This window comes from Miscanthus floridulus, chromosome 4 (assembly GCF_019320115.1).
Source record: "Miscanthus floridulus cultivar M001 chromosome 4, ASM1932011v1, whole genome shotgun sequence".
NCBI classification, from domain to species: Eukaryota; Viridiplantae; Streptophyta; class Magnoliopsida; order Poales; family Poaceae; genus Miscanthus; species Miscanthus floridulus.
Genome location: NC_089583.1, coordinates 84,533,953 through 84,558,614, shown reverse-complemented (window position 1 = coordinate 84,558,614; position 24,662 = coordinate 84,533,953). Strand labels below are relative to the sequence as shown.

General features: G+C 49.7%; 3 protein-coding genes and 1 long non-coding RNA gene across 4 annotated transcripts; 2 read left to right on the top strand and 2 right to left on the bottom strand.

The window, feature by feature from the left end:
• Positions 1-1,380: 1,380 nt before the first annotated feature.
• LOC136551922 (calmodulin-like protein 30) lies at positions 1,381-2,883 on the bottom strand. Its single transcript, XM_066543451.1, has 2 exons — positions 2,550-2,883; positions 1,381-1,877 (listed from the first exon to the last, which is right to left on the bottom strand). Exons 1-2 carry the CDS (start codon positions 2,697-2,699, stop codon positions 1,473-1,475), a joined length of 555 nt encoding a protein of 184 aa, XP_066399548.1. The 5' UTR covers positions 2,700-2,883; the 3' UTR covers positions 1,381-1,472.
• A 119-nt stretch (positions 2,884-3,002) lies between these two features.
• Positions 3,003-7,153, bottom strand: LOC136551921 (protein disulfide-isomerase SCO2-like). Its single transcript, XM_066543450.1, has 3 exons — positions 6,648-7,153; positions 6,417-6,543; positions 3,003-3,337 (listed from the first exon to the last, which is right to left on the bottom strand). The coding sequence occupies exons 1-3, from the start codon at positions 7,062-7,064 to the stop codon at positions 3,264-3,266; spliced, it is 618 nt and encodes a 205-aa protein (XP_066399547.1). The 5' UTR covers positions 7,065-7,153; the 3' UTR covers positions 3,003-3,263.
• A 667-nt stretch (positions 7,154-7,820) lies between these two features.
• Positions 7,821-9,674, top strand: LOC136551920 (uncharacterized). Its single transcript, XR_010782698.1, has 3 exons — positions 7,821-8,508; positions 8,589-8,660; positions 9,247-9,674. It is a non-coding gene; the product is annotated as an uncharacterized lncRNA (long non-coding RNA).
• A 4,627-nt stretch (positions 9,675-14,301) lies between these two features.
• On the top strand, positions 14,302-16,050 carry LOC136551919 (uncharacterized). Its single transcript, XM_066543449.1, has 2 exons — positions 14,302-14,526; positions 14,612-16,050. Exons 1-2 carry the CDS (start codon positions 14,508-14,510, stop codon positions 15,172-15,174), a joined length of 582 nt encoding a protein of 193 aa, XP_066399546.1. The 5' UTR covers positions 14,302-14,507; the 3' UTR covers positions 15,175-16,050.
• Positions 16,051-24,662: the final 8,612 nt, after the last annotated feature.

The window sequence follows — 24,662 nt, the reverse complement described above, 5'->3', positions numbered from 1 at the left end:
GGCCCTGCATTATTGCCCTCTCGTTTAAACTCTGCAACCATACACGCTTCGTTTTTCTCGTGGTGGCTTGGTGCTGCTTGAAGAAAGTAACGTGCTCCCTCTCGGTTCCGTTCCAAATTGTTAGTCTTTTTATTTTTTTTTAGAAGAACCAGCAAAAGTTTTTCCAAAGCAGCAAGGTGACATTACACTGAAAGTGCATGTTGCAAACGTATGTTTCAAGTGTTTCAGAGAAATGTTGTAAGGGTTTTGTATGAATGTTGCAAAAGTAGATCGAGATGTTGCATATGTTGCAATGATTATACACTTATGTTGCAAATGTCTGTTTCCAATGTTTTATCTGTTTTTTCTGATGTATGTTGCAAGTGTGTTTATCTAGATGTTGTATATCTTTCACACTTATGTAACGAGTGTTTTGCTTGGATGTTGCGTATGTGTTGCAATGGCGTTTCATGTGTTTCATGTGTCTTTTTAAGTGTTTCAGATGCATATTTCAAATGTTTCATCTGTCTTCAGACGTATGTTGCAAGTGTTGTATCTGGATGTTTCAAAAATAGATCGGGTGTTGCATCTTCCTCCTCGCCTTCTGCTATCTCACATTGGTGTCTCCTCATCGCCTTCTGCTGCTTTGCATCCTTCTCAGACTGGGGAGGAGGCACGCCGGGGGATGGCGGTGTGGACGCGAGCGTATGCTCTCCACTTCGGCTCACTTTTTCTGTTAGGTGAGGATGCTTAGATGGGGTGCTCCTGTTGGTGAGCCTGGGACTACGAGCAGAGTCACAGTTCGGTTGACTGGGACTAGGAGCTACATCCGGGCACGCTGCTGGCGCTGGATATCCGGTCGGTAGGGCCTTCAATTTTTCTAACACACGGAGTACATATTTATTAAAGAAAATGTAATATAAAGTTGAAACGAACCCAACAAAAAACCGTAAAAAAGAGCATAACGACAGCCCAGCAAGGAAAAAGAAATCGGGACGAGAACCCGTGTTAGATTTCAACTTGCCATGCATGCGCTACAAACTTGCATTGACTTTGAAATTTTTGGTAAAGTTTCATGGGCACAGGGCACAGGTTATTCGTTTCAAGTACTTTCGGTAGCTCGTCTAAAAAAAAGTACTTTCGCTACGTCAGACACTGCAAGTTGTCGGGTCATCGACAAGACTGTAATCGCTACTCCTACTCCGTACTACAACCATTCTGTGTGCTTCCGGATGAAGAAGCAACTGTTGTTGCAGCGGGAATTCTACTGTGCAGAGCAAACGGGCAACTGCAAAGAGCAGTGACAGCCAGGCTTGGAAGACCCCTAGATTTCTAATAGCGTGTCATCAGCAAGCTGCAGAAAGATAAACAGCAGAAGAGAAGATAAAGCTAAATGAGAGCTGGTTTGAATATGATCATCTTATTCAGGATATGATTTGCATGACATATTTTACATCAGGATGTGCACGGAAGCTAGCTAGCTCGGTGCTCAGTCACGGCTTCCTCCGCGGGCGAGTCATCATGACCATAAAATCGTCCATGCCCACGAAGCCATCGCCGTCCCTGTCGATCTCCCTCACCATCTTCTGGCACTCATCCAGGCTGCAGCTCTGCCCGAGCTTGCGCAGGACCGTCATGACCTCCTCCGCACTGATCCTGCCGTCCTCGTCCCTGTCGAACACGAAGAAGGCCCGCCGGATGTCCCCGAGCTGCACGCCGTTCCGGTGCACCTCCATGAACTCCTCCAGGTCCATGTACCCGTCCTTGTTGTGGTCCGCGACGCACATCATCCGCCGCGCCTCGGTGGCGGCGTCCGCCTTCCCAAACCTCTCCAGGAGCTGCTGGAGGTCTTTCTTGTTGATCCCACGGGATTGGCTAGCTATCATGTTGAATACTTTCTTGAGACTTTTCCCTGTGTGCCCTTATAAAAGATCGTAATCCCCTGTGTGCCCCTGAAAAAATTCAGCGGTCTTCAGCGCCACTACTCCAACTTTTTCGTGTCATCCATGCCACTTCCGTCAGTTTGGGCTCTAACGCCGTTAAACTGCAGGTGTGAAAAGACGAAAATGCCCTTAAGTTCAAATATGTTATTAATTTTTTTTTAGCATCTTAACGACTTCAAATGAAAAAACTTAAAACTAGAAAGTTGTAGATCTCGTCGAGATCTATAATTTTCATATAAATTTTTTTTTCATTTAATTTCGCAAAAAAAATATGATTTGATATGATTAATATATCTTAGAAAAATCATATTATTTTTTTTGCGAAATTAAATGAAAAAAAAATTTATATGAAAATTATAGATCTCGACGAGATCTACAACTTTCTAGTTTTGAGTTTTTTCATTGGAAGTCGTTAAGATGCTCAAAAAAAATTAATAACATATTTGAACTTAAGGGCATTTTCGTCTTTTTACACCTGCAGTTTAACGGCGTTAGAGCCCAAACTGACGGAAGTGGCATAGATGACACGAAAAAGTTGGAGCAGTGGCGCTGAAGACCGCTGAATTTTTTCAGGGGCACACAGGGGATTACGATCTTTTATAAGGGCACACAGGGAAAAGTCTCTACTTTCTTCATCTCCTCGTCGTCGGGCTTGTAGGTGCTCAGGTCGGAGAACTGCCGGTCCCTGGCCGACAGCGGCCGCCCCGTTGGCCGGCCGGCCTTGGACCGGAGCTTCGCGAGATTGTACTTGAAGGAGAGAATGCTCAGATGAGACATTTTTTTTTTTTGCGATGAATAATTGTTCTGCTGCGGCTAGCTAGAGGCGATGGCCCTCCATCAAAGTTTATATGTCGCCTGCCATCAGCAAAGTTTGAGAGAATACATATGCCTGAGCTGCAGAAAGTTTCAGAATGTGGGATTCTTCCAGAGCTTGCAGTGTAAGCAATCTCAAACCAGAAAGGAGGGCAACAGATGGACCATGCCAACGTGCGAAGTATAAGATTCTAATACGAAGCTGCTTGGGAACGTACAGCAAACGAAAAAGGTTTTATACAGCAGAGAAAAGAATCCCCTTGAAATTTATTATTTTCTTTTCTGTACCGATCGTTATCATATCTGTCAGCAAACAACAAAGGTAAAAGGGGTACAATTACTAGGCACCATTGCTAAGTTTACAATACTTTTTTTTAACGCAAAGTTTACAATGCTTAAAGAACAACCCCTCCATGTATCGTGCCTGAACAGTGGAAAGAATCATTGGTCAATTTGTAGGTTGCGAGCACAAGCTATTCGTCAGCAGTCACGAAATTACAGCAGCCGAATGGCCTGAGACCTTTCAAACTATGGTAGTTTGCCATTGTCTAACTCGTCGATCTTTTGAATGTCCTCACGAAATGTAATTTTCCTCACATAACCTGCAAAACAAGTAATGTTCCCATTCCACAGGTATGGGAAGAAGTCAGCGTATAATCTTGTAGAAGAGAATAATAGAGCAGTAAGCTGTTAGAAAGAAAGGCCAACTCTTTGGCATGACATATGCCCTCAAGCTCTACAGGAAAGTCTTTACTTTTCCATGGCATAAAAACAAACAAAATGAGGAAGCATCAGAAGACCATCCTAGTGTGAAACTATTACTAGACAAATGAATTACAGTTATATGTTGACCATTGAGGCACAGAAACTGGAAAAAAATCCAGTGCATACTGGATGCACACGCAGTCTATGCAAACTGCCATCCATGCCGTATAAAGCTGCCGACCAACTACATCCCACGCCCGCAGGCCACCAACCACGTACGAGAGAGCCTGGGCGCGGGAGCCGAGCACGTGAGAGCCGAGCGCGTGTGCGCTGTTGGATCGATGAAACTGGACAGTGTCAGCTATCTATGGCATGTATGCAGAGAGGCATGATGAATACAGTATGCACCGAATTTTTTTCCCAGAAACTACACTCACAAACTAGGGGTTTCATCTATCGGGAAAGGTATTCATCTGGGTTTTATCTCAGGTAAGGCGGCAGTACTTTGTGTTTCAGTACTACATATCATTCCCTTATTTCTCAAATCCCCTGCGAGGTTATATGTAGTATCTACCATGGTACATGTTCTGTACAAGTTAAAAAGAAAATCACTGAAGTGGTCCTGTGAGTAGGAAATCCCTACTGATTACTGAACCAAGAAAATGGATCAACTGTTGATATTCGAATCTAGTACTTCAAAATTTATTTCAGGCAAGGTTTAAGAGTGTGAATTGAGTGGTGGCTAGTCTAGAAAAGGACATAGGACATGAAGTTAGGGTCTACTAGGGTCCAGTTCCAACGAAAATGTGGCTGCAGCCACCAGCGACATGGACCATGCTTGTGTTCAGTGATCCTAGTCAAGCAAGAATGCAGCGAGTCAATGGAGGCAATTAATTATACAAGCATATCTACAAGTATCACTAACATGAATTCATGGTGATGATATGAGCTTGTGTAGTGTTCATGATAGAAGGCAAACCCCGTACAGTCAAAAGTTGGCTGTGAATAAGACACCTAACTGATCAACGTCATCCATTGTTCTAAAACTGAATTTCTAAGGTTCCACCTAAACACCTGTTGCATAGGATACAACCTTTTCTGACTAGTATAACAATAAAAATGGGAACATTTGAAACAGTGAAAAGTATAAAGGCCTGTTTGGTAGGGCTCCTCCCTGGCTCCGGCTCCTCCAGAAGAGCCTACCAAACGTTTTGTAGGAGCAGCCATTTTTCAGTGAAAAACAGAGGACCCGGAGCCGTTTTGGAGTGGCTCCTCCAAAACGGCTCCGGCTCCTCCGAAGGAGCCCCTCATGAGGAGCCCTGCCAAACACCCCCTGGGACAACACAATTAAACCAAATAGTCGAGCAATATATCTATCTAGGGAACAGTTGCCCAAGTTCTACCATTGTCTGTCAGTGAAATGCCTAGAGGTACATAATAAAGAGTTATCTGTACTCTGTAGTTTATGTACTATCATTAGTATCTCATCTCAGACACACTAAAAAGCTGCTGCTGATCACCACTGAACACATCTCGAGACCCCCCCCCCCCCCCCCCCCCCCCCTCGCCTCTGACAAGCTACCTGCCAGATCTGCTTGGTGGTTAGTGCCTCGACGCCTGGTGCGCTCCTCTCGACTTTCTGCGCCTGAGAACAGTTGTCAACATCAGTCTTCACCGTATTTGCCCATGCCATCATTCATTGATCCACGCGCCCTTAACCGAGGGTTCTGTCTTTTCCATTTCCTACACTTCGCTGGCAATCACATAAAAAATCTTCCAGGGAAGGTGCACTTGTCAAGCCGGTGACCGAGGTCCGTCCAATCCTCCGTTGCAAAGGCCCTGTCACCCCAATGCCATCGGAGTCAGTTTCAGTCCCTATGACACAAATATTGGTGACCTCGGTGCGGTCAACTCGAGTACTCGACCACACCCTTCTACACTTTGCGTCCTGCAGGATCTTCCTGTTCAGGTGTTCGCATCTTTGTGCTTGGTGTAAGGTTTTGCATGTTGAGGATGTATTCTACACCTTCATGGAAGGTGCTAATGTGCTGCTCTATATATTAACGTTATAATACAATCCTGTTTAAAAAAGAACTGCTGCACATTTACTGTCTTCAGATCATTAGCATATACTATATCATTCATATGCTTGTTGCTAATTAACAGGGTTAGCTCAGTTCAGATGTCCCGTATGTAAACCCACAAGGATAAGAGCTGAGGGACTATCCTGTATCACTGTTCATTGCATAAACTAGAAATGTCATATTCAATCACCACAGAATTGTCCTGAGAACCAAGAAATCTACAGTTTATTCAGCAATTTATTACTATGACATTGATAATTTGTCATCATGCCTACCAACTAAAACTTGCAACCATGTCCATTCTAGTTTCCTTGTGTGATTAGCATCCATGGTATACTTGTATAAACCAAAGACAGTCTGTTAGAACAACACAGAGAACCATTGATATGAATATCCCCAGAACTATTCGCATGCACATATTTTTCTGTAGGACACTAACCACGAACTCTTAGGAGAGCCACTGGCAATAGGTTGTTTATTCCTAAGCATACTGTCCAATTTATGACAATCTAAGGTTCTTCTCAAAAAAGCAATGTCTAGTGCCCAAGGTTAGGAACTCAAGGTGAACTTAGCCATGGGGTTCAAAGTTCGGACCACCCTAGTGTTGTAATTTTATAATTATGATCTGTAATAGAATTGCACCTCCACCAGTAACAGCTCTACTGGATGACAAAGTATATTGTCTGTCCAACTAGTAGTTCATCACAATGACATCACATCTTCACAAAGCTCAAGTCTTGATTTTAGTTCCACCTACTGTGCAAAAGCATGATAGATCTACCAGTAAGAAGCTCTGGGCACCTTTGTCCCTGTTCTGTCTAGATGTTTTACTCTAAAAAAACATCAATATTGTACCATGTAAGGAAATCAAGTTCGAGAAATCTCATCTTACCAATGCCGGCGCATGGCACACACTTGCAGATTGTCTCCTTGCCCTTCTTCCTGAAGTAGCTGACCAGCCCCGTCCCCTGGCAGCTCCGGCACTTGCCCGTCCACTCGTACGAAACCGTCTTGCAATCCTACAGCCCAAATTCACACATCCCAAACTCATCACCTCGCCCAAACCCAAGCCGCCAAGAAGAACACAGAAATTAAAGCTTTCATCTCGGCCTGCCGCACTCACCTCGATCTCGACGTCGCAGCTGAGCCGGCGGTTCAGCTCCTCCCGCGACATGGGCTCGGTATCTGGCACGGTCACGGGGATGGGGAGCGGCTCCACATCATCCACCAGGTAGCTCTCCTTGTCTCCCGACCACCGCTCCCACCATCTCCTCCTCTTGCCCTTCTTATCTTTCTCCTCCTCGGCGCCCTCCTTGGCCTTGACGCGAACGCCAGGATCGCGCGCGGCTACGCGGCCGCCGGGGGAGGTGGACGGGTCCGTGTCCGGAGGACGGCGAGGGCGGAACCAGTCCGGCGCCGAGGCGGCGCCGGTGGTGTTGGCGGCGGCCGGAGAGTTGGGGAACCGGGAGCGGCGGTGGAGAGGGATGGAGGGGTTGGGGCGGGAGGAGAGGAGCGGGGAGGGGTTTGGGGGAGTCGTCATGGAGACGCGGGGGAGGTTTGGGTGTGGGAAGCGGCTGTCATCGCCGGCGCAGAAGCGGGAGTGGGAGTTGCAGCGACGGTGAAGTGGGCGATGAGCGCGAGGAAGGAGGAGGAGATAATTGAGCCGACAAGAGTAAGACACGAGGGAGATATCTTGGGACAGTACGGGCCTATTGGGACAACGGGCTGGGCTGTGCTTCATGGGCTGCAGAATAATTCCGGTCTGGATTGCATGGCCTGCAATAGAAGCATTTCTGAATTGAGAAAGGAATTCCATTGAGAAATGCCTCACGTTTTTGTATAAAAAACTATAACCAAATCGTTTCAGCTTTTGATTCATAAATACTAGTACAAGGCGCGCGCCACCCCGGGCGTACGTGGGCACATGAAAGATTTTAAAGATGGAGAAAATATGCTGGATATATAGACTGCAATATAAGTAATAAGGTAGGTAGATATATATGGGAAAATTGTGTTCTTGCCCTTATGCAGGAGTCTAATTGTGATTTTGTTCTTGTTTTCTCAACTTTGTGATTTTGTTCTTGCAATTTTGAATTGAATCGTCCGTTTGCCCTGGTTTGAATGTCGTCAGATGGTCATAGAATAAATGAATTAAAAAAAATTCAAAATCTAAAAAAATAAAGACAAAAAGACCAAATTACCCCTTATCCTTATATTCACCCTCATGAGGAAACCGTGCCTTTCTCACGGGCCGGCTGCATCGACCCGGGCGTCGGGGGCATCCGGCGGCGGCGGCGTTGGCAGCGCACGGCGCGCGGTGCGGCAACGGCTCCCCGCGGCGGGGTTCGTCGCGCGCGGAGCGGCGGCGGGGCTCGGCACGTGGCGCGCTGTGTGGGGGCACGCGAGGGCCGCGGGGCTTGGCACGCGACGCGCGGTGCGGGGGCTTCGGGCGTGCGGCGCTCGGAAGCAGCCGTGGCTCGGTCGCTCGGGCGCGGACGTGCGGTGGCCGGCGTACAGTGGCAGGCGGCGACTCTCATCCGGTCCTCGTCCTTCCAAATCCCGGAGGCCGGCGGGTCGCTGCGGCGCGGCGCCGCGTTGGGCGGTCGGCAGCGGGTGGCTAGTTGCGCTGCGCGCCTGTGCCTGGCCGCTGGCCCGCGTGCGGCTGGTCAGGGCGTCCGGCGTCAGGCTGGACCGCGGGAGTCGGACGACAGAAACATGCAGCAGCCGCGTGCGGTAGCTCAGGCCCTTGGTCCCTGCGCCCTGCGGTTGTCCGAGCGAGGCCCCTCCGCTCCTCTCCATGACCGCCGTTGGTTGGCTCGACTGGAAGCGCACGCGCTCGGCCGCGCGTGGGCCTGCTCAGGGAGGTGCACGGCGATGTGGGGCGGGCGGTGGCCGTGAGCTCTCGGCACGCGCACTCGCCGGTCTTCACTAGCGCGCTGCCCAGCTGGTTGCCTCTTCGACCAAGTAGCTGCACCTACGATTTGGTGAGTAATTGCTGCCTCGATGACATGCCCTGCTGGTGTTCGATGAATTGACTTGCTGCTGATCTGATAGATGTTTTCAGGGTGGCTGCTTGCTTTGATTCAATCGCTCAGATGTCTGATCTGCTCCTCGTGCATTTGAATCCCAGCAGAAGGTACAGAGATCCATGTTTGTGATTCGTGCATACTTCATCTTCATTGTTCTTGTTTGTTGATTATGTGTTTGTGCTACTGTTTTTATGCTCTGCTTGGTTGCAATTAGAGCTCAACCTCTCTCCCTGATGCGGTGGTGTCTCCAACACTGGACTGTCATCCCTATGTGCTGATGGTTTCTATTCACTCTGAGGCATATGATTTCTACGTCATAATCTAGCTATATCAGAGCCCTTATGATTTCTATGCTTCATGTGTGATGGATGTTTTTAGTTGGAGGTATTTTAGATCGAGCTTTCTATGCTTTATGAGTTCGGCGATTTGATGTGGTTTGAATTTTATGCTTCGTGTGTAAAAGTTTGTATGCTCCATGTCTCATGTTTTTTTCTAGCTGGAGGTGCTGTAGCTGGATGTATCTATGCTTCATGTGTTTCTAGATTTTTTAGATCGAGCTTGTACATCAATTAATCTGCATAAAAAGTTGTGGCCCAATCTCGATCTTCTTGCGAGCTCCAGCAGTCTAGTTTGCTTGTTGATTAATATGCATAAAGAGTTGTTCCTGGTTTTTATGCGTTCTAATTTGGGTAGCTATAATGTGCGGCAAGACAACAGTGGCCAGAGCTTCGTCGCGGAGCAATATATCGAAGAGTGGATCCCCAGGTAGACTAGCACCTGATACAACTCAAGGACACGGGTGTCGGCTCCTGAAAAAAGATATATGGAAGCTTCACCATCTGTTATGTCTACATCTGAAAAAGGTGAAATTAGGAGGCTGCTGAAAGCAAAAATCAATGAGCTTGGCATGTCGGACAGGATTGAGTGTACACATGATTCACCTTCAGTTTGGCATCTCTTTTCCAATTTGGTTAGTTAATACATGGTGTAGTTTTAGTGCTTGTAGTGTTACATGAACCAACTTGTATGGCGGTTACTTTTGCTGAAAAAACATGTATTGTATGACATTCCTATGTGGTAAGGTACTAAGGTTATCAGTGCATGCATCTACTTATACAGTTTGTTAACCGATGTTCTATATGCATTCTTATACATTGAAGATTTTTGGTCCCACACAAAAGATTATATCAAAATATTTCTTATGGCGTTAAATCTGTCATCATTATGAACCTTTTGGTCCCAAAATTTTGAATATTTATCAATATTAAATCTGAGTTCAAATAATTGCAAGTTGTGTCAAATATGTTTGACCAAATTTAATCAATTGTCAGCATACAATAAAAAAGTTTAATTCCAAATCAGGGTAAAATCATAATTAGGCATAACAAACAGGGGCAAAATCGCATGGGCATCCATGTCCTTTTGTATAAAGTTTGACACCGTTAGGGGTGGATGACGGAGCAGGGACAAACTGGTGCTTTGTTTTGAAATTATAGGGGTAAATTCACAAAGTAAAAAAAATAGGGGTAAAATCACAATTTCGATACAAAACAAGGGTACAAATGCAAGAGCCCTGTCGACGAAATATGGTCGGCAGTCTACCTATGGGTATGCCCAAGGTAGTAGATTATCGGCAGACAGATGCGCAAGCCCCAAACAAGACGGTGACGCAAGACAGACACGAGGTTTTATCCAGGTTCGGCCGCCAAGAAGGCGTAATACCTACGTCCTGCGTCTGATTTGTATTGCTGTATGTCAATGAGAGATCTTTTTTAGAGGGGTCCCCTGCCCGCCTTATATAGTCCGGGGGGCAGGGTTACAGATCTAGAAACTAATCCTAGTCAGTTACAATTGCCATATGTGGCCGGATAAGGATTCCTATTCTAACCGACCAGGATCCTGCTTGGTCGCCAAATCCGTCTTGATTCCTTGTGCGGGACTCCGATCAGGTTAACTGGGCCGCACGTCGCCTTTCGGGTGGACTGAACCCATCGATCCGGGCCAGCCCAAGCTTAGCCGTAAGGGTATAGGGGTTAATACCCCCACAGCTAGTCCCCGAGCATCATGTATTATGCTGCGACACGCCATTTTAACCTTCTCCGACAAACGAGGCTTGAATCCTTGACGCCTCCGACCACCGTCATCACCGGAGAAGTAGGTTGTCCGAAGAATGTATGGTGCTCTTTAAGAAAAAAGAAAAAGATTTCTGTCCTGAGAAGTGTGCCCACTTGTATTTCTGATAAGAAATGTAAGTGGTCTTGAAGCATAACGTCCTTGAACATCAGAAGCGTAGGGGTCGAAAAACAAACACATTCACCGCAAGGTGAAGTGTGCCCACTTAGTCCCCGAGCCTGGTAGTAGGTGACTTAGGCACGTGGTGCCAGGGTCTAAAAAGAATTCCCAGTTAAATTGAGAACCCAATCGTCGTACAGGCGATACGAGATGCACCGACAGGTGCATCGTACCGATGTAGTCCCCGAGCTTGCTGGAAGGCGAGGTATGAGCCTTGTAGCAAGGTCTAAAGAAATGTCTCTTAACTGTATGTGAGTATAAATCACATGTAGCCAAGGAGAACCATTATTCAAGCAGTGGTCGGGGCAGTCCCCGAGCATATTAATAATCCTTATAATAATTCAGAGCACAGGGGTCGATTTAAACAAACACATTCACCGCAAGGTGAAGTGTGCCCACTTAGTCCCCGAGCTTGCTGGAAGGCGAAGTATAAGCCTTGTAGCAAGGTCTAAATAAATGTCTCTCAACTGTATGTGAGTACAAATCACATGTAGCTGAGGAGAGCAAAACTATAAGAAGTGGTCGGGAGAGTCCCCGAGCACGGCGGTGGTCATAGTAGTTCCCGGGCACGGCCGTGGTCGGAGCAGTCCCCGAGCACAAAAGTGGTCTGGGAAGTATCCAAGCACAGTAGTGGTCGGGGCAAATCCACGATCACTTGCGCTGCTTGTACTATTATTTGGTGTACTTATTTTTCTATTCTTTGCCAAGTCCAGTCTGACACGTCTGGTCAAAAAAGTAAATAGGTATAGTACGTCATTCTGTCTTTTTTTTTTGCAAACAGTCGGTTGACACCTGTATTGAGGTGTGTCAGTGTGGGCCCTCTTACACCATCAACGAAGAGGCGCGTACACTGTTAACGAAGGAGCGCGTTTATTGGTGCAGATTTCGAGGTTGTGTGAACAACCGTCTGCGGCGCGTGCGCACGACTCCCAATATTCTCGGGCGGACGAAACGACGGTGCTCTTTGTTTTATATAACGTAGATCTGGTAAGTTACTCACACCGTTCCCCATTGCCATCCGCCGCCACAACCTTCTTCTTCCTCCTGCCGAAACCCTATTCCCCCAAAAATCATCGCCAATCCCCTCGGTCTCCCGCATCCACCCACCTAGTAAGGACGAACTAATGGCGAAGAGAGACGCCCAGAAGAAAGGCGGGGTCATGGCGAAGGAATGGTGGAAGTCGCGGAGCAACGAGCAGACCATCGAGGACCTCGTCGCCATGGGAGTGCTCCACAACAAGGCACTTGCGGGATGGCGTGCGCCGGAAGGAGAAAGCTTCCCCGATCCACAACCAGGTGAGATTGTGGTCTTTGAAGACTTCTTCAAACGGGGTTTTGGGATTCCAGTGCACCCTTTCCTTCAGGGTCTCTGCTTGTACTACGAGATTGGGATTTGCAATCTGCATCCCAACTCGATTCTTCTTGTCTCTACCTTCATCCATCTCTGCGAGGCTTATGGTGGCTTCCAGCCCCATTTCGACCTCTTTCGCCACCTGTTCTGTCTTCGGAAGAAAGGAAGCGGTGGCTCGAAGATCGCCGGAGGCGTCTACCTGAACCTGCGTGACGGCATGAAGGCTCAATACCTGCACTGCCCCTGGAACACCTCATTGGACGAGTGGTACAAGAAGTGGTTCTACATCCGTGAAGAGCCGAACACCATCACTCTGTGCGATGTGGGGCTGATTCCAGAGAAGAAAAGTAGCTGGTCGGAGAAGCCCGAAAACTTGGAGCAGATCGCCGAACTGCTCGGGATGATCCCGTGGGGAAGGCTTGATGGCCCGAGCGTGGTCGGCAACTTCATCAGCCGAAGAATTCAACCCTGCCAGAAAAGGATTCATCCTGGCTTCGAGTACCAAGGAGGCGCTGATCCAACGAGGACCAGGAAGGAGCCGCTCGACAAGATGGAGATCAAGGCCAGGATTGGAGAGCTGTTCAACCTGGCCGATCCCAATTATGTTGCACTGAACGCCATCGAGCACGCCTTCAAGCTGGCTCGTCCTCCCCCAAAGGTAAATGACGCCTCCTTTTAACTGTAGAGTCATGTTGTATCAAGAAAATAACTGTCTTTTCCTTCATTTTGTGTCTCAGTGTAATGGCCGTGACCGAGCAGAAGTGTTCGTGTCGCCTCCCCCCGGTGTAGAATGGCCGCAAGCTACCGGCCCAGCCGCCCAGACCAGCGCCAGGACCGACGACGTTCACTGGGCGGTTCTCGAGACCGTAGAGGACGCCTCGACCAGAGCCGCTGGCAAGCGTCCGGCTGCCAGCAAACGACGTCAAGCCATCTTCCCCCTGTCGGATGACGAAGCAGAGGATGCGGACATCTTCCGGCTCGTCCCCCGAAAGAGGAGAAGGCAGGTGGGACCGTCGGAGCAGGGTGGCTCCTCTGGGCCAGCAGTGGTCACAGCACCGACCACTGCGACACAGAGGACAGATGAAGGAAACATGCCACATCATACTCCGACGCCCGTACCGGAGGTTGAACAAGTCCCGGTGGAAACTGCCGAGCAAGCGGAGCAGGGGCGGTCGAGGAGACGTTCCTTCGCCACATCCTTCCGCAAGTCGAAACTGTAAGTATCTATATTTTTTATGTAAGCTTTGCATTTTGCATTGGATGCTATTATCTTCTGAATTTGTCTCTGAATTCATCAGATCGGCTTCCACCGAAAGCCCCGACCAGCTAACTGGGTGCGGAACGTCCTCACCAACAACAGCGGGACAAACTGCTCAGCAACCAGCCAGTGGAGGAGCCCATGGCAGGGACTCCGCCTGAGCCTCAGCAGGCGGACGACCAGACGCCAGTCCCCGAGCAGCTGGTCGGGAAGACAACCGAGCAGAATACAAGTGCTCCAAGCACGAAACCTGCTGAGGCGGATACCACGGCGCCAAGGAAGCTGGATCTAGCCGAGGGGCAGCAGCCAGAAGTTGCCCAGAACATGGTTGCCGACGCGACGGCCCGTGGGAAAGCCCTGGTGGTCGTGGAGTCTGAGAACTCCAGACCAGTGCCGCCTCCCGAACAGGAGGCTGAAGAGGAAGAAGTGGAAGAAGTCCTGGGCCGTCCCCAAGATAGGCGACAACATATATATGTGTCGCGCTATCGGAACGACGAATGGGTCATGCACGAGGAAATCCCAGAGGTCGAAGAGACCTTAAGAGTCGAACGGGCGGCCAAGCGTCTGGTGACGGAAGTCCAGGTATATTTGGCTTGAGTCCTTTGACCCTGTTGTGTAGTCGAACTGTCTGACGTAGCTTGTCTGAATGCAGGACTTGATGAAAACTGCCAGATACCGAAAAAGGTGCTTCGACCAGATAGAAGGAATCACGACGACCAATAAGGAGCTGACGGCTGAAGTGGAACGCCTACGGCACCAACTTGAAGCCGCCGACCAGGAGAGGACAGTCCGAGAAGCACAGAACCAAAACCTGGTCGGCCAGCTCAAAAACAAAGAGCAGGAGAAAACAGGTAAGTGTTCACCGTATCATAACAAGTGCGGGACTTGTGTTATTTTGTTCTTGACAGTAATAGCTGTAATGCAGGTTTAGAAGCTGAAGTGACCCGCCTCCAGGGGGAGAACAGCCGTGCGCTTGCAGAATGTGGTCGCCTGAAGGAGGACAACGAGAAACTGGCACGCCGCCAGTCGGAACTCCAAGACCACACTAACAGAATGAAGGACGACCTGAAAAGTAAGCACTCCAGACCACCTTTCTCATTCAATTGCCCACATTGCCTTGTCGTGTCATCACGTTTGATGTCTTGTACTGTTTTCAGTTTTGAAAGTCAATGCCAAGAGGCACCTTGAGGCCGTGATCAAGGAGCGTGACGACTGGAAAGCACAATGCCTTAAGGCCACCGAGGAGCGGGACACGTGGAGCAAGCGGTGCCAAGAAATGGCAACTGGCATTGTGCCCGTCCTCGACCTTATCGACCCGGCGCTCACAGAGGAAGAGCTAAGGACGCCTCAGCTCGGACTGGTCGAGAGATGCAAGCAAGCATGGGGATGGTTCCAAGACTTCGTGAAGGAGGCGGGTGAGTACACGGGTGCCCATGTGCTAAGCATGGTGCGTGCTCACTACCCCCTGATCGATCTCAAACGCTTGGAGGCTGGGTACCCGAAGGAGATAGACCCAGACAAGGCCGAAGAGCTTCGGACGGCCCAGCTGGACTTGTCGTCAAAGATAATTGGCGATATTAACCTGTGCGGAGGTGGGACAGCACCTGTGCAGGGTATGCCATCGACAAGCCAGCTGGAAATGCCACCAGCTGCAAGCCAACCAACGAAGCCTGCGGTCTCGACCAGCCAGGCACCGGCGGGGCCATCCCCTTCAGCTTGACTAGCTCTAGAGTCCCCGAGACTCGAGTAGGGTATCAGAGGCGGCGAGCAGTAAATGCCATGCGCCCCGACCAGCCAATGTAATAGGCTTAGAGCTGTAGAAGGAGGACATAGTTGTGTTATTGTAAACTTGAGCCTTTTCAGGCAAGCTTGTAATAACGTAACTGTATATCATTATAAGCTTGTTTGTTTTATACAAAACGCACTTTAAGCTTGAAATTTTTTGTTGGTGTAACTAAGTGGGAACGTGTTAACGTTCTGTTTAGTTGTACCGTTTTGCTCGACACGTCATCCTGAAAAGTTTGTGCGGCCCTAGTCTGGCATGTGGTCGGAGTATGAGGTACTATGACCTGTGCACACGTGGACGCAGACAAGTCAAACCAGGGGGGACCTGCCGATCACCCGCAACGTAGAGAGCGGATCCCGTGCACGTGTTGGGAGGAACCGGAGACAGGGCCTGCTCCGAAAACCGTAGAAGGAGTGGTGGTCGGCTTGTACTGGCTTAAGTTAGAATAACCATAAAATTCGGAGTGACACATTAGAGTGGTCGGAGAAATCATAGTTGCTTTAGTAAAGTAAATCGAAAATACAAGTAGAGTACATATCTCAGTAGTTAAGCATAGAAGCGTCTAAGCTTGTCGATGTGCCATGAGTTCGGTACGTCCGTGCCGTCTAGATGAGCTAACCTGTAAGACGTTGGACGTGTGACTTCCTTGATCATGAAGGGTCCCTCCCATGGGGTTGCGAGTTTGTGGACACCAGCCTGGTTCGTCTTCCACTTCAGGACTAAGTCCCCGACCACGAAGAAACGCTCTTTAACGTTCTTGTTGTAGTACCTGCGCAAAACAGCAAGGTATTTGGCCGTGCGTACGCAAGAATCAAGCCTTTTCTCTTCTGCGCTGTTAACTTCTAGCTCCCGTACTTCGTTGACCTTGCCTTCGTCGAAGTTCTCTACCCGTGCTGATCTGAAAGCTATATCTGGTGGGAGGACTGCCTCAGCGCCGTAAACCATAAAGTATGGTGAGACGCCGGTGTTACGACTGGGCTGAGTTCGGAGGCCCCAGACAACGGCTGGTAACTCCTTGAGCCATCTTCCAGGAGCTTTATCGTTTTCTCTGTACATCCTCTTCTTCAATGCGTCCAAGATCATGCCATTTGCCCGCTCGACTTGTCCGTTAGCTCTAGGATGCGCCACCGAGACGTATTTTACAACTATGCTCCTTTCATCGCAGAAGTCCCAAAAAGCGTTCCCGGTGAACTGAGTTCCCAGATCAGTAATGATGCTGTTGGGCACGCCGAAACGGTGGATGACCTGGTCGAGGAATGTGACAGCTTTCTCTGAAGATGCCTGTACCAGAGGCATGTATTCTATCCACTTAGAAAACTTATCAATTAACACGAAGACGCATGTAAATTTCCCAGGAGCTGGTTTGAAAGGCCCGATCATGTCCAGTCCCCAGCATGCGAAGGGCCAAGAGGCTGGAATCGTCTGGATCTCATGTGCTGGTACATGGATTCTCTTGGAGAAGAACTGACAACCCTCACAGCGGCGGACTAGCTTCTCTGCGTCGGCCACTGCTGACGGCCAATAGAAACCTGCTCGGAAAGCCTTACCGACCAGTGTTCTTGAGGCCGCGTGGTTGCCGCAGGAGCCAGAGTGGATTTGGTCTAGGAGATGCTCGCCCTCCTCCTGGGTTATACACTTCATCAAGATTTCCTCCTTAGCGTTTTTGCGCCATAACTTGCCATCGACGAGCAGATACTGCTTACTACGACGCATCAGGCGCTCATTTTCTGTTCGATCGACATAACCGCTACCATCTGTCAAGTACTTGATGAAAGGCGTTCTCCAGTCCGGCTCATGAGTGGTCGGAAGCGGCTCGGTTGTGGTCCGCGCCGGAATCGTAGCCACTAATTGCTGGTCTGAAACTTTGTCAGTCGTTGAATCTTCGTCTTCAATGGAAGGCGTGAGCAGGTCTTGGACGAATACGCCATGTGGGATTTTGGCTCGGGATGATCCTAACTTTGACAACGCATCCGCTGCCTGGTTCTTGTCCCGGACCACATGTATGTACTCGATGCCATAGAACCTGCCTTCCAGCTTTCTTATCGATTTGCAATATGCGTCCATCTTTTCACTGGTCGTGTCCCAGTCCTTGTTGAGTTGGTTGATGACCAGAGCCGAATCTCCGTAGACATAGAGACGTTTAACTCCAAGCTCAACCGCAATGCGTAGACCATGCAGGCATGCTTCATACTCGGCGGCATTATTAGATGCTGGGAAATAAATCCTGAGGACGTACCGGAGCTGCTCCTTGGATGGTGATACGAAAAGAACTCCTGCTCCCGCACCGTCAATGTTGAGAGAACCGTCGAAGTACATCGTCCAATATTCGTCGGATCCCGGAGAGGCAGGCGTGCTTAAGTCTGTCCACTCGACGATGAAATCGACGAGTGCCTGAGACTTGATTGTAGTACGGCTTGCAAATTCCAAGGAAAAGGGGCATAGCTCCATTGCCCATTTGACGATGCGCCCGTTCGCATCCTTATTGCGAATGATGTCCCCCAAAGGATACTCGGTCATGACCACCACACGATATCCGTCGAAGTAATGTCTCAACTTTCGGGATGTTATCAGTATGGCGTAGAGCAGTTTCTGAATCTGTGGGTACCTGGTCTTGGATTCGTTGAGTACCTCACTAATGAAATAAATTGGCCGCTGTACCTTGTAGGCGTGGCCCGGCTCGTCGCGCTCGACCACCATTGTAGTGGAAACCACCCGATCGGTTGCCGCAATGTAAAGTAGGAGAGTTTCGTCTTCTCTGGGAGCAGTAAGTACCGGAGGTGACGTGAGGTATTGTTTCAGCTGCGTGAAGGCAGCGTCTGCTTCCTCCGACCACTCAAACTTCTCGGACGATTTGAGCAGTTTGAAGAACGGTAGTCCTTTTTCTCCTAATCTTGATATGAAACGGCTTAGAGCAGCCATGCAGCCGGTGAGCTTCTGGACATCCTTCACCTTTTTTGGGGGCTTCATGTCTAAGACAGCTTTGACTTTCTCCGGGTTAGGGCGTATGCCGTCGTAACTGACGACGTTGCCGAGCAATATGCCAGAAGGGACACCAAAGATGCACTTCTTTGGGTTTAATTTCCATTGGAACGTATTAAGGGCTGCGAAGGTGCGTTCCAGATTGTCAACAAGGGTATGTGCTTCCTTGGTTTTGACAACTACATCGTCGACGTAAGCCTCGACGAGGCCGTCTTTTATCTCGTCGTTGAGGCAGGCCTGTATAGCGCGTTGGTAGGTAGCACCGGCGTTTTTGAGCCCGAACGACATAGTCGTGTAGCAGTAGGCGCCAAAAGGCGTGATGAAAGATGTCTTGATCTGGTCGTCCTTTTTGAGAGCGATCTGGTGATAACCAGAGTAGCAATCGAGAAAGGAAAGCAGCTCGCAACCGGCGGTTGAATCTACGACCTCGTCTATGCGAGGTAAGCCAAAGGGGTCCTTAGGGCAGTGTTTGTTGAGATCAGTGTAATCAACGCACATTCTCCATTCATTATTCTTTTTGCGTACAAGAACCGGGTTGGCTAACCATTCCGGATGATACACTTCTTTGATAAATCCGGCTGCCAAAAGCCGTGTAACTTCTACCCTAATCGCCTCCTTTTTGTCGCGAGCGAACCGTCGTAGCTTCTGCTTGATTGGTTTGGCTTTGCTGTTGACATTTAAGGAGTGCTCAATCAAGTCCCGAGGTACACCGGGCATGTCGGAAGGTTTCCATGCAAACACATCCACGTTGCCCCTCAAGAACCTGACGAGCGCGTCTTCCTATTTGGGATCCAGGTCGGCCCCGATGAGGGCCGTTTTGCTGGGATCGCCCTCGACCAGCTAGATCGTCTTGTGCTCCTTGGATCTGATGTTCTTGCGTGGAGCCTCGAGCTCTGGGATCTCCAAGTGGTCGGCCGGGGTCTTCTTAGCGTCGAGCATGGTCTCGGCCATGCGAATAGAGAGGTCGTGGGCCTCTGCTATTTTGAAGCTGTCGTCCTCGTAGGTATAAGCTGCGTATACGTTGCCCCTGAGGGTTAAAACTCCTTTCTCAGTAGGCATCTTGAGCACCAGATACCTGTAATGAGGTATGGCCATGAACTTGGTGAGCGACGGTCGACCAAGAATAGCATGGTAGGTGCCATCGAAATCAGCGACCACGAAGTTGATGTAGTCGGTGCGGAAGTGGTCCGGAGTCCCAAACTGCACAGGTAGCGTGATCTGCCTGAGAGGTGTGGAGCTCTGTCCGGGGAGAACGCCCCAGAACTGTGCCTCGTACGGCTTCAGGTCCGCCTGGGCTATTTTCAGAGCGGGCAGGCTGTTCTTGAACAGTATATCAATGGAGCTGCCGCCGTCGATCAGTACCCTGTCGAATTGAACCTTGTTGATACAAGGATCGAGGACCAGGGGAAAACGCCCTGGCTCGGGTATGGCGGCCCATTGGTCCTTCCTGCTGAAGCAGATTTCACGGTGAGACCACGGAGGAAGCCGCGGATCGGTGAGAAGGTTGTCGGTCTTTGCCACGTTCAAGCAAGCGCGGGCGAGCAGCTTGCGTTCTCGTTTGGTCTCAATGGACACCTTGCCGCCGATGATGGTGTGCACGCGATCAGTCGGCTTGACGTATTTATGACGAGGATCTGCATCGTCGTCGTCGTTGTCCTCGTTGCGCTGTTCCCCCGCGTCGTTAGGCTTGTCGGACGTATCCGGAGCCTGTTGACGCGTGTAGATAGTCTTGAGGACGCGGCAATTCTCCATGGTGTGGTTCGACTTGGGATGGAGCTGGCAGGGTCCCTTCAATGCTTTGGCGTAGTCGTCCTCGTAGTTTCGACGTCCGCTGCCCTTTTTCACGGTATTGACCTCGCCGTCGTCTTCCCGAGCGCGCTTGCTTCTGTAATCGTCACGGCGGTTGCGCCGCTGATTACGTTGATCACGGTGGTCGCGGGAGTCGTTGCGCTGGTTGCGGCGGTCAAAATTGTCGTTCCGACCACTGATTGCTGCGGTAATCGTCGCGGTGTGGAGGGTGGTCGGAGCGTGGAACCCTTGCTGCTTCTTCAACGATTATCTTTTTAGCGTCGTCAGCGTCCGCGTATTTCTTAGCGGTGGCCAAAAGCGCTGTGACTGATTCGGGTCTCTTCCGGAGGAGCTTGTCTCTTAGGGCGTCGTGGAAGCGGAGGCCGGTGACGAAAGCCTCGATTGCTTCGTTGTCGGAGATTGATGGGACCTTGATGCGCATCTCCGAGAAACGCCGAACGTACTCGCGCAGTGGTTCATCCTTCCGATCTCGGATCCGCTGCAGATCGTACTTGTTGCCGGGTTGTTCACAAGTAGCGATGAAATTGTCGATGAAGGCCTGCCTGAGCTCCTGCCAAGAGTCAAAATAGTTCGCTGGCAAGCTAACCAGCCATTGGTGACCTGCATGACCAACAGCGACTGGGAAGTAGTTAGACATGACGTGCTCGTCAGCCATGGCTGAGCGGCACGCAGTTTCAGTAGAGCATGACCCATAATTCGGGGTTTTCCTTGCCGTCGTACTTCTGAAGCTTCTCGAGCTTGAAATTCTTGGGCCATATGACTTGGCGCAGGTGTGGAGTGAACTGCTTCAGACCCGGCGGACCGTGGGCGGTGTCATACTCCATACGGCGATAGCTTTCATGGGATGCACGATCGTCGGCTCTCTGGTTGATGCGAGCACGCAGATCACGTCCGCCGAGGTAATGGCGGAGATCGTTATTGCCATCGCGGCGATCTCGATTGCCATCTGGATTAGCCCTGCGACCGTGGTTATCACGGCGATTGTCACGGTTATCTCGGCGGTTGTCGCCTCGAACGTCGTGGCGGTTATCCTCCCGACGGCGGTTGTCGTCCCGACCACCATCATGACCACCGTTTCCGCCTTGACGGTTGTCTGATGGGTCGTTATTGCGCGAGCCATGTTGGTTGAGTGGCTGTGAGCGACTCGAGTATTGGCGGCTGTGGCTTGATTCGACAGAAACGGATGGAGCCCGGGCTTGATTCATCTCTGCGGTCTGAGCCATAGCAGCTGTCAGATAAGCTTGTATGTCATCACGGACTGCTTGGGTCTCGGGAGTGTTGGGCAACCGCTGCATTGTCGCCATGGCGACTGGCTACGTTGGCGCTTGGGGTCTTGAAGACTTGTTTGTCCCCCACCCTGTCGAAAGCATTGTTGAGGTCACGAGGTCGGAGCCTTATGCGTCGTGCCTCCTGGTCTGCTTCAAGCTTCGATTTGCCGGCGATTAAACCGGTCAATATTGCGTGCTTCGCGTGCAGTCTTTTCTTGTTCTGTTTCAGCCAACTGCTGGCGGCTCGTCGTTGCTGACAACATGGATCAAATCCCCTCGTCTTGGTGGGAAAGACGGAAATTGGGGGAAACCCGGGGCGTGGTCTGGTAGATCCAGATCGTATTTGACGCCTTCATCTTCGTGACGCTGAAGCTCGGTGTGGACAGATGCGTTGGATGCGACGCCGGATGAGGAGCTGGAGTCACCCTCTCGGACTGTGTGGACGGATCCTTCTTGATAATCTTCAATCCGGACCATGTTGACGATGTTGCATGGCTTTGGCCGAGATCGGTGGATAGGACATAGGTCCGAGCGGCGTCGTAGGTTGTACGCGTAGCTGGAGGCAGCGTTTCGCAGGCCGTAGGGCTGGACCTGGTGGTTCTCCGTCGGGACTTCGTACTCGTAGAGTCGGAGACCCGTCGCGAAGGCTGGCTGGCGACGAGCGGAGCGCCCCTCAGGAGTAGATACGACCACAAGATCTGTTCCAAACCGTGCAGGACGACTGGCCCGAGCTGGTCGGATAGATCTGTTGTGGGGAGCTGTTACCTGCTCATTAGGTTGGCTTTGAATCGTACTTACCAGAGCTAGGGTTTCAGCGAGTTTGATGCCGACCCGATCGATGGAGTCGTGTAGGTTGGTGTCGTCGATCTGCTTTCCTCTGTAGCGGGGAAGCGGATGACGGGTTGTCGGCGTGGCTGTGGGCGTGGTCGGAGCCAGATGTACCGTGGTCGGAGCCAGATCCATCGTGGTCGGAGCCGTGTTCGTCGTGGTCGGAGCCGTGTTCACCGTGGTCGGAGCCGTGTTCACCGTGGTCGGAGCCGTAGCCGATGCAGGTGAAGTAGTCGTCGGCGCGGGTTGAATCCACGCCTCCTCCGCGGTCATGGCGATGGAGACGCCAGGGCCGGTGGTCCAAGTGATCTGGCCGACGGTGAACGTGAGGCCGTTGGGCGTAGCCATGGAGCCGGAGATGATGACCATCTTGTTTGCTTGGAGAGCAGTACGCACACCCCCTACCTGGCGCGCCACTGTCGACGAAATATGGTCGGCAGTCTACCTAGGGGTATGCCCAAGGTAGTAGATTATCGGCAGACAGATGCGCAAGCCCCAAACAAGACGGTGACGCAAGACAGACACGAGGTTTTATCCAGGTTCGGCCGCCAAGAAGGCGTAATACCTACGTCCTGCGTCTGATTTGTATTGCTGTATGTCAATGAGAGATCTTTTTTAGAGGGGTCCCCTGCCCGCCTTATATAGTCCGGGGGGCAGGGTTACAGATCTGGAAACTAATCCTAGTCAGTTACAATTGCCATATGTGGCCGGATAAGGATTCCTATTCTAACCGACCAGGATCCTGCTTGGTCGCCAAATCTGTCTTGATTCCTTGTGCGGGACTCCGATCAGGTTAACTGGGCCGCACGTCGCCTTTCGGGTGGACTGAACCCATCGATCCGGGCCAGCCCAAGCTTAGCCGTAAGGGTATAGGGGTTAATACCCCCACAAGCCCCGACATACATATATCCAGGATGTGCATATTATGTATATTGTTCAAGGCTGCAACGATGATGGTGCATAGGCATATACTATATGTGCTGGCACACGCTTTATACATTCGATGGTCTGTATATTACATTAGGAAGAACTGCATGGTCACTGATGGCTTGATGCCGCTCTGTTATAATTTTGGTTCACGATCAGAAAGGTTGCTGGTGAATGAGGCTGTGCTTTGGCTCCTAGGAAACTGAACCTAGGAATCCCAAAGCCTAGATCGTTGGAAGCTTACTACCCTGCAGTGAATAAAAAGGATGCCAATTAAGAAGCAGGAATTGTGTCGATAATACGTATGAAACAACAGAAGACATACGGGTTAGGGAAAAGGGAAGCAGTAGCAGAGCAAGTGGTCTGGAGATAAATCAAGCTGACAAAAAATGCAGCGCCAAAACCAAATGGAAACAGACAGTGAAGAAAGAAGAACAAATCCCTAAATCTGAAAGCGACAAATCGGCCCTGAACTTGTCCCAGGATGCACACAAAATTAACTGTACCAGTTCAAAAATTAGATTTAGTAGGACAACTGGTGGACATGGAAAAATGAAGCTGCAAAATATGATTCCATCTTGCAAATCAGGAAGATTGGTAAAACGAAGCACTAAAATATGAAACCGAAACCCATATGAAAGCAGTCCATTAATCGATACTGCAGAAAGGTCCATTACCTTTATTATAACATGAGAAGAACGAACACATCGGCATCAGTGTCCACACCTAGAGACTGCAAGGGATAAAATTAAATTCAATCAAATTAGGCTTTCTACCAAAAAAACAGTAACCATGCAAATTAACAAAGAATTTGATAAATCCCACGTCAAAACATTACCATGGACACCAGAACAGGAAGTATGAAGTGAAGCAATCCGGAATATAAGGATCCACACACTGACCTGTAGCGCATGGCATGCATATTCAGTTCAAATTTTGAGAGAAAATATATAGACACAAAAAATGAGCAGACACCAACACATGTAGCGCCAACTCTGAACATAGATATCGAGTGACCAAATTTTGTAAGAATATACAACCATTGCAAATCACATGAACCTATAGCAAGGACCCTCACCATGGATCTATATTGAGTCAAACATCTAGTTTTTGTTGCATCTAATGCTTGCCAGCCAGATTAGGCATACATAGAAGCGTTTTTTCATACAAAATACAGGCAGTAAGGCACGAGTCAGGCCTAAATTGGTAAGGCGATCGCTTCTTTAAAAGGCACCATAGGCAGTAAGACAGATACTATATCCTAAGCTGATCGCTTTTTAGAAGCAACTATTAGAACAGGCGAAAGCAAAAGACCATACGAAGCACTCTCAACTGGTTCCTGAGATGTACAAACTGGAAAGACCATCCGAAAAATAAATATTAGCTACATGTATGAGCACAGCAAAAAGGTGATCAAAAGAGAGAACTGAGCCCAAGCAGCCATGGCAAATACAGCATATCTGAAATCGAAAATAAGAAACAATAGGCCAAAAATAAGGTTCTCACCGAAATAGGAGACCGTCTCTAAAAACTGCTTGCTGAGTGAATCGCTGTGAAATACCGCCTTTTGACTGCACCGCAAGGAGCAAAGAAATTAGTGGTGGAACTGAT

Excerpts from the sequence above, each read along its gene's own strand:
- LOC136551922 (XM_066543451.1), bottom strand. The coding sequence starts at position 2,699 with ATGTCTCATCTGAGCATTCTCTCCTTCAAGTACAATCTCGCGAAGCTC. Across the intron at positions 1,878-2,549 it reads ACGACGAGGAGATGAAGAAA|AAAGTATTCAACATGATAGC; the intron begins GTAGAGACTTTT and ends AAAAGTCTCAAG.
- LOC136551921 (XM_066543450.1), bottom strand. The coding sequence starts at position 7,064 with ATGACGACTCCCCCAAACCCCTCCCCGCTCCTCTCCTCCCGCCCCAAC. Across the intron at positions 6,544-6,647 it reads GCTGCGACGTCGAGATCGAG|GATTGCAAGACGGTTTCGTA; the intron begins GTGAGTGCGGCA and ends TTTGGGCTGTAG. Across the intron at positions 3,338-6,416 it reads TGTGCCATGCGCCGGCATTG|GTTATGTGAGGAAAATTACA; the intron begins GTAAGATGAGAT and ends CTTGTTTTGCAG.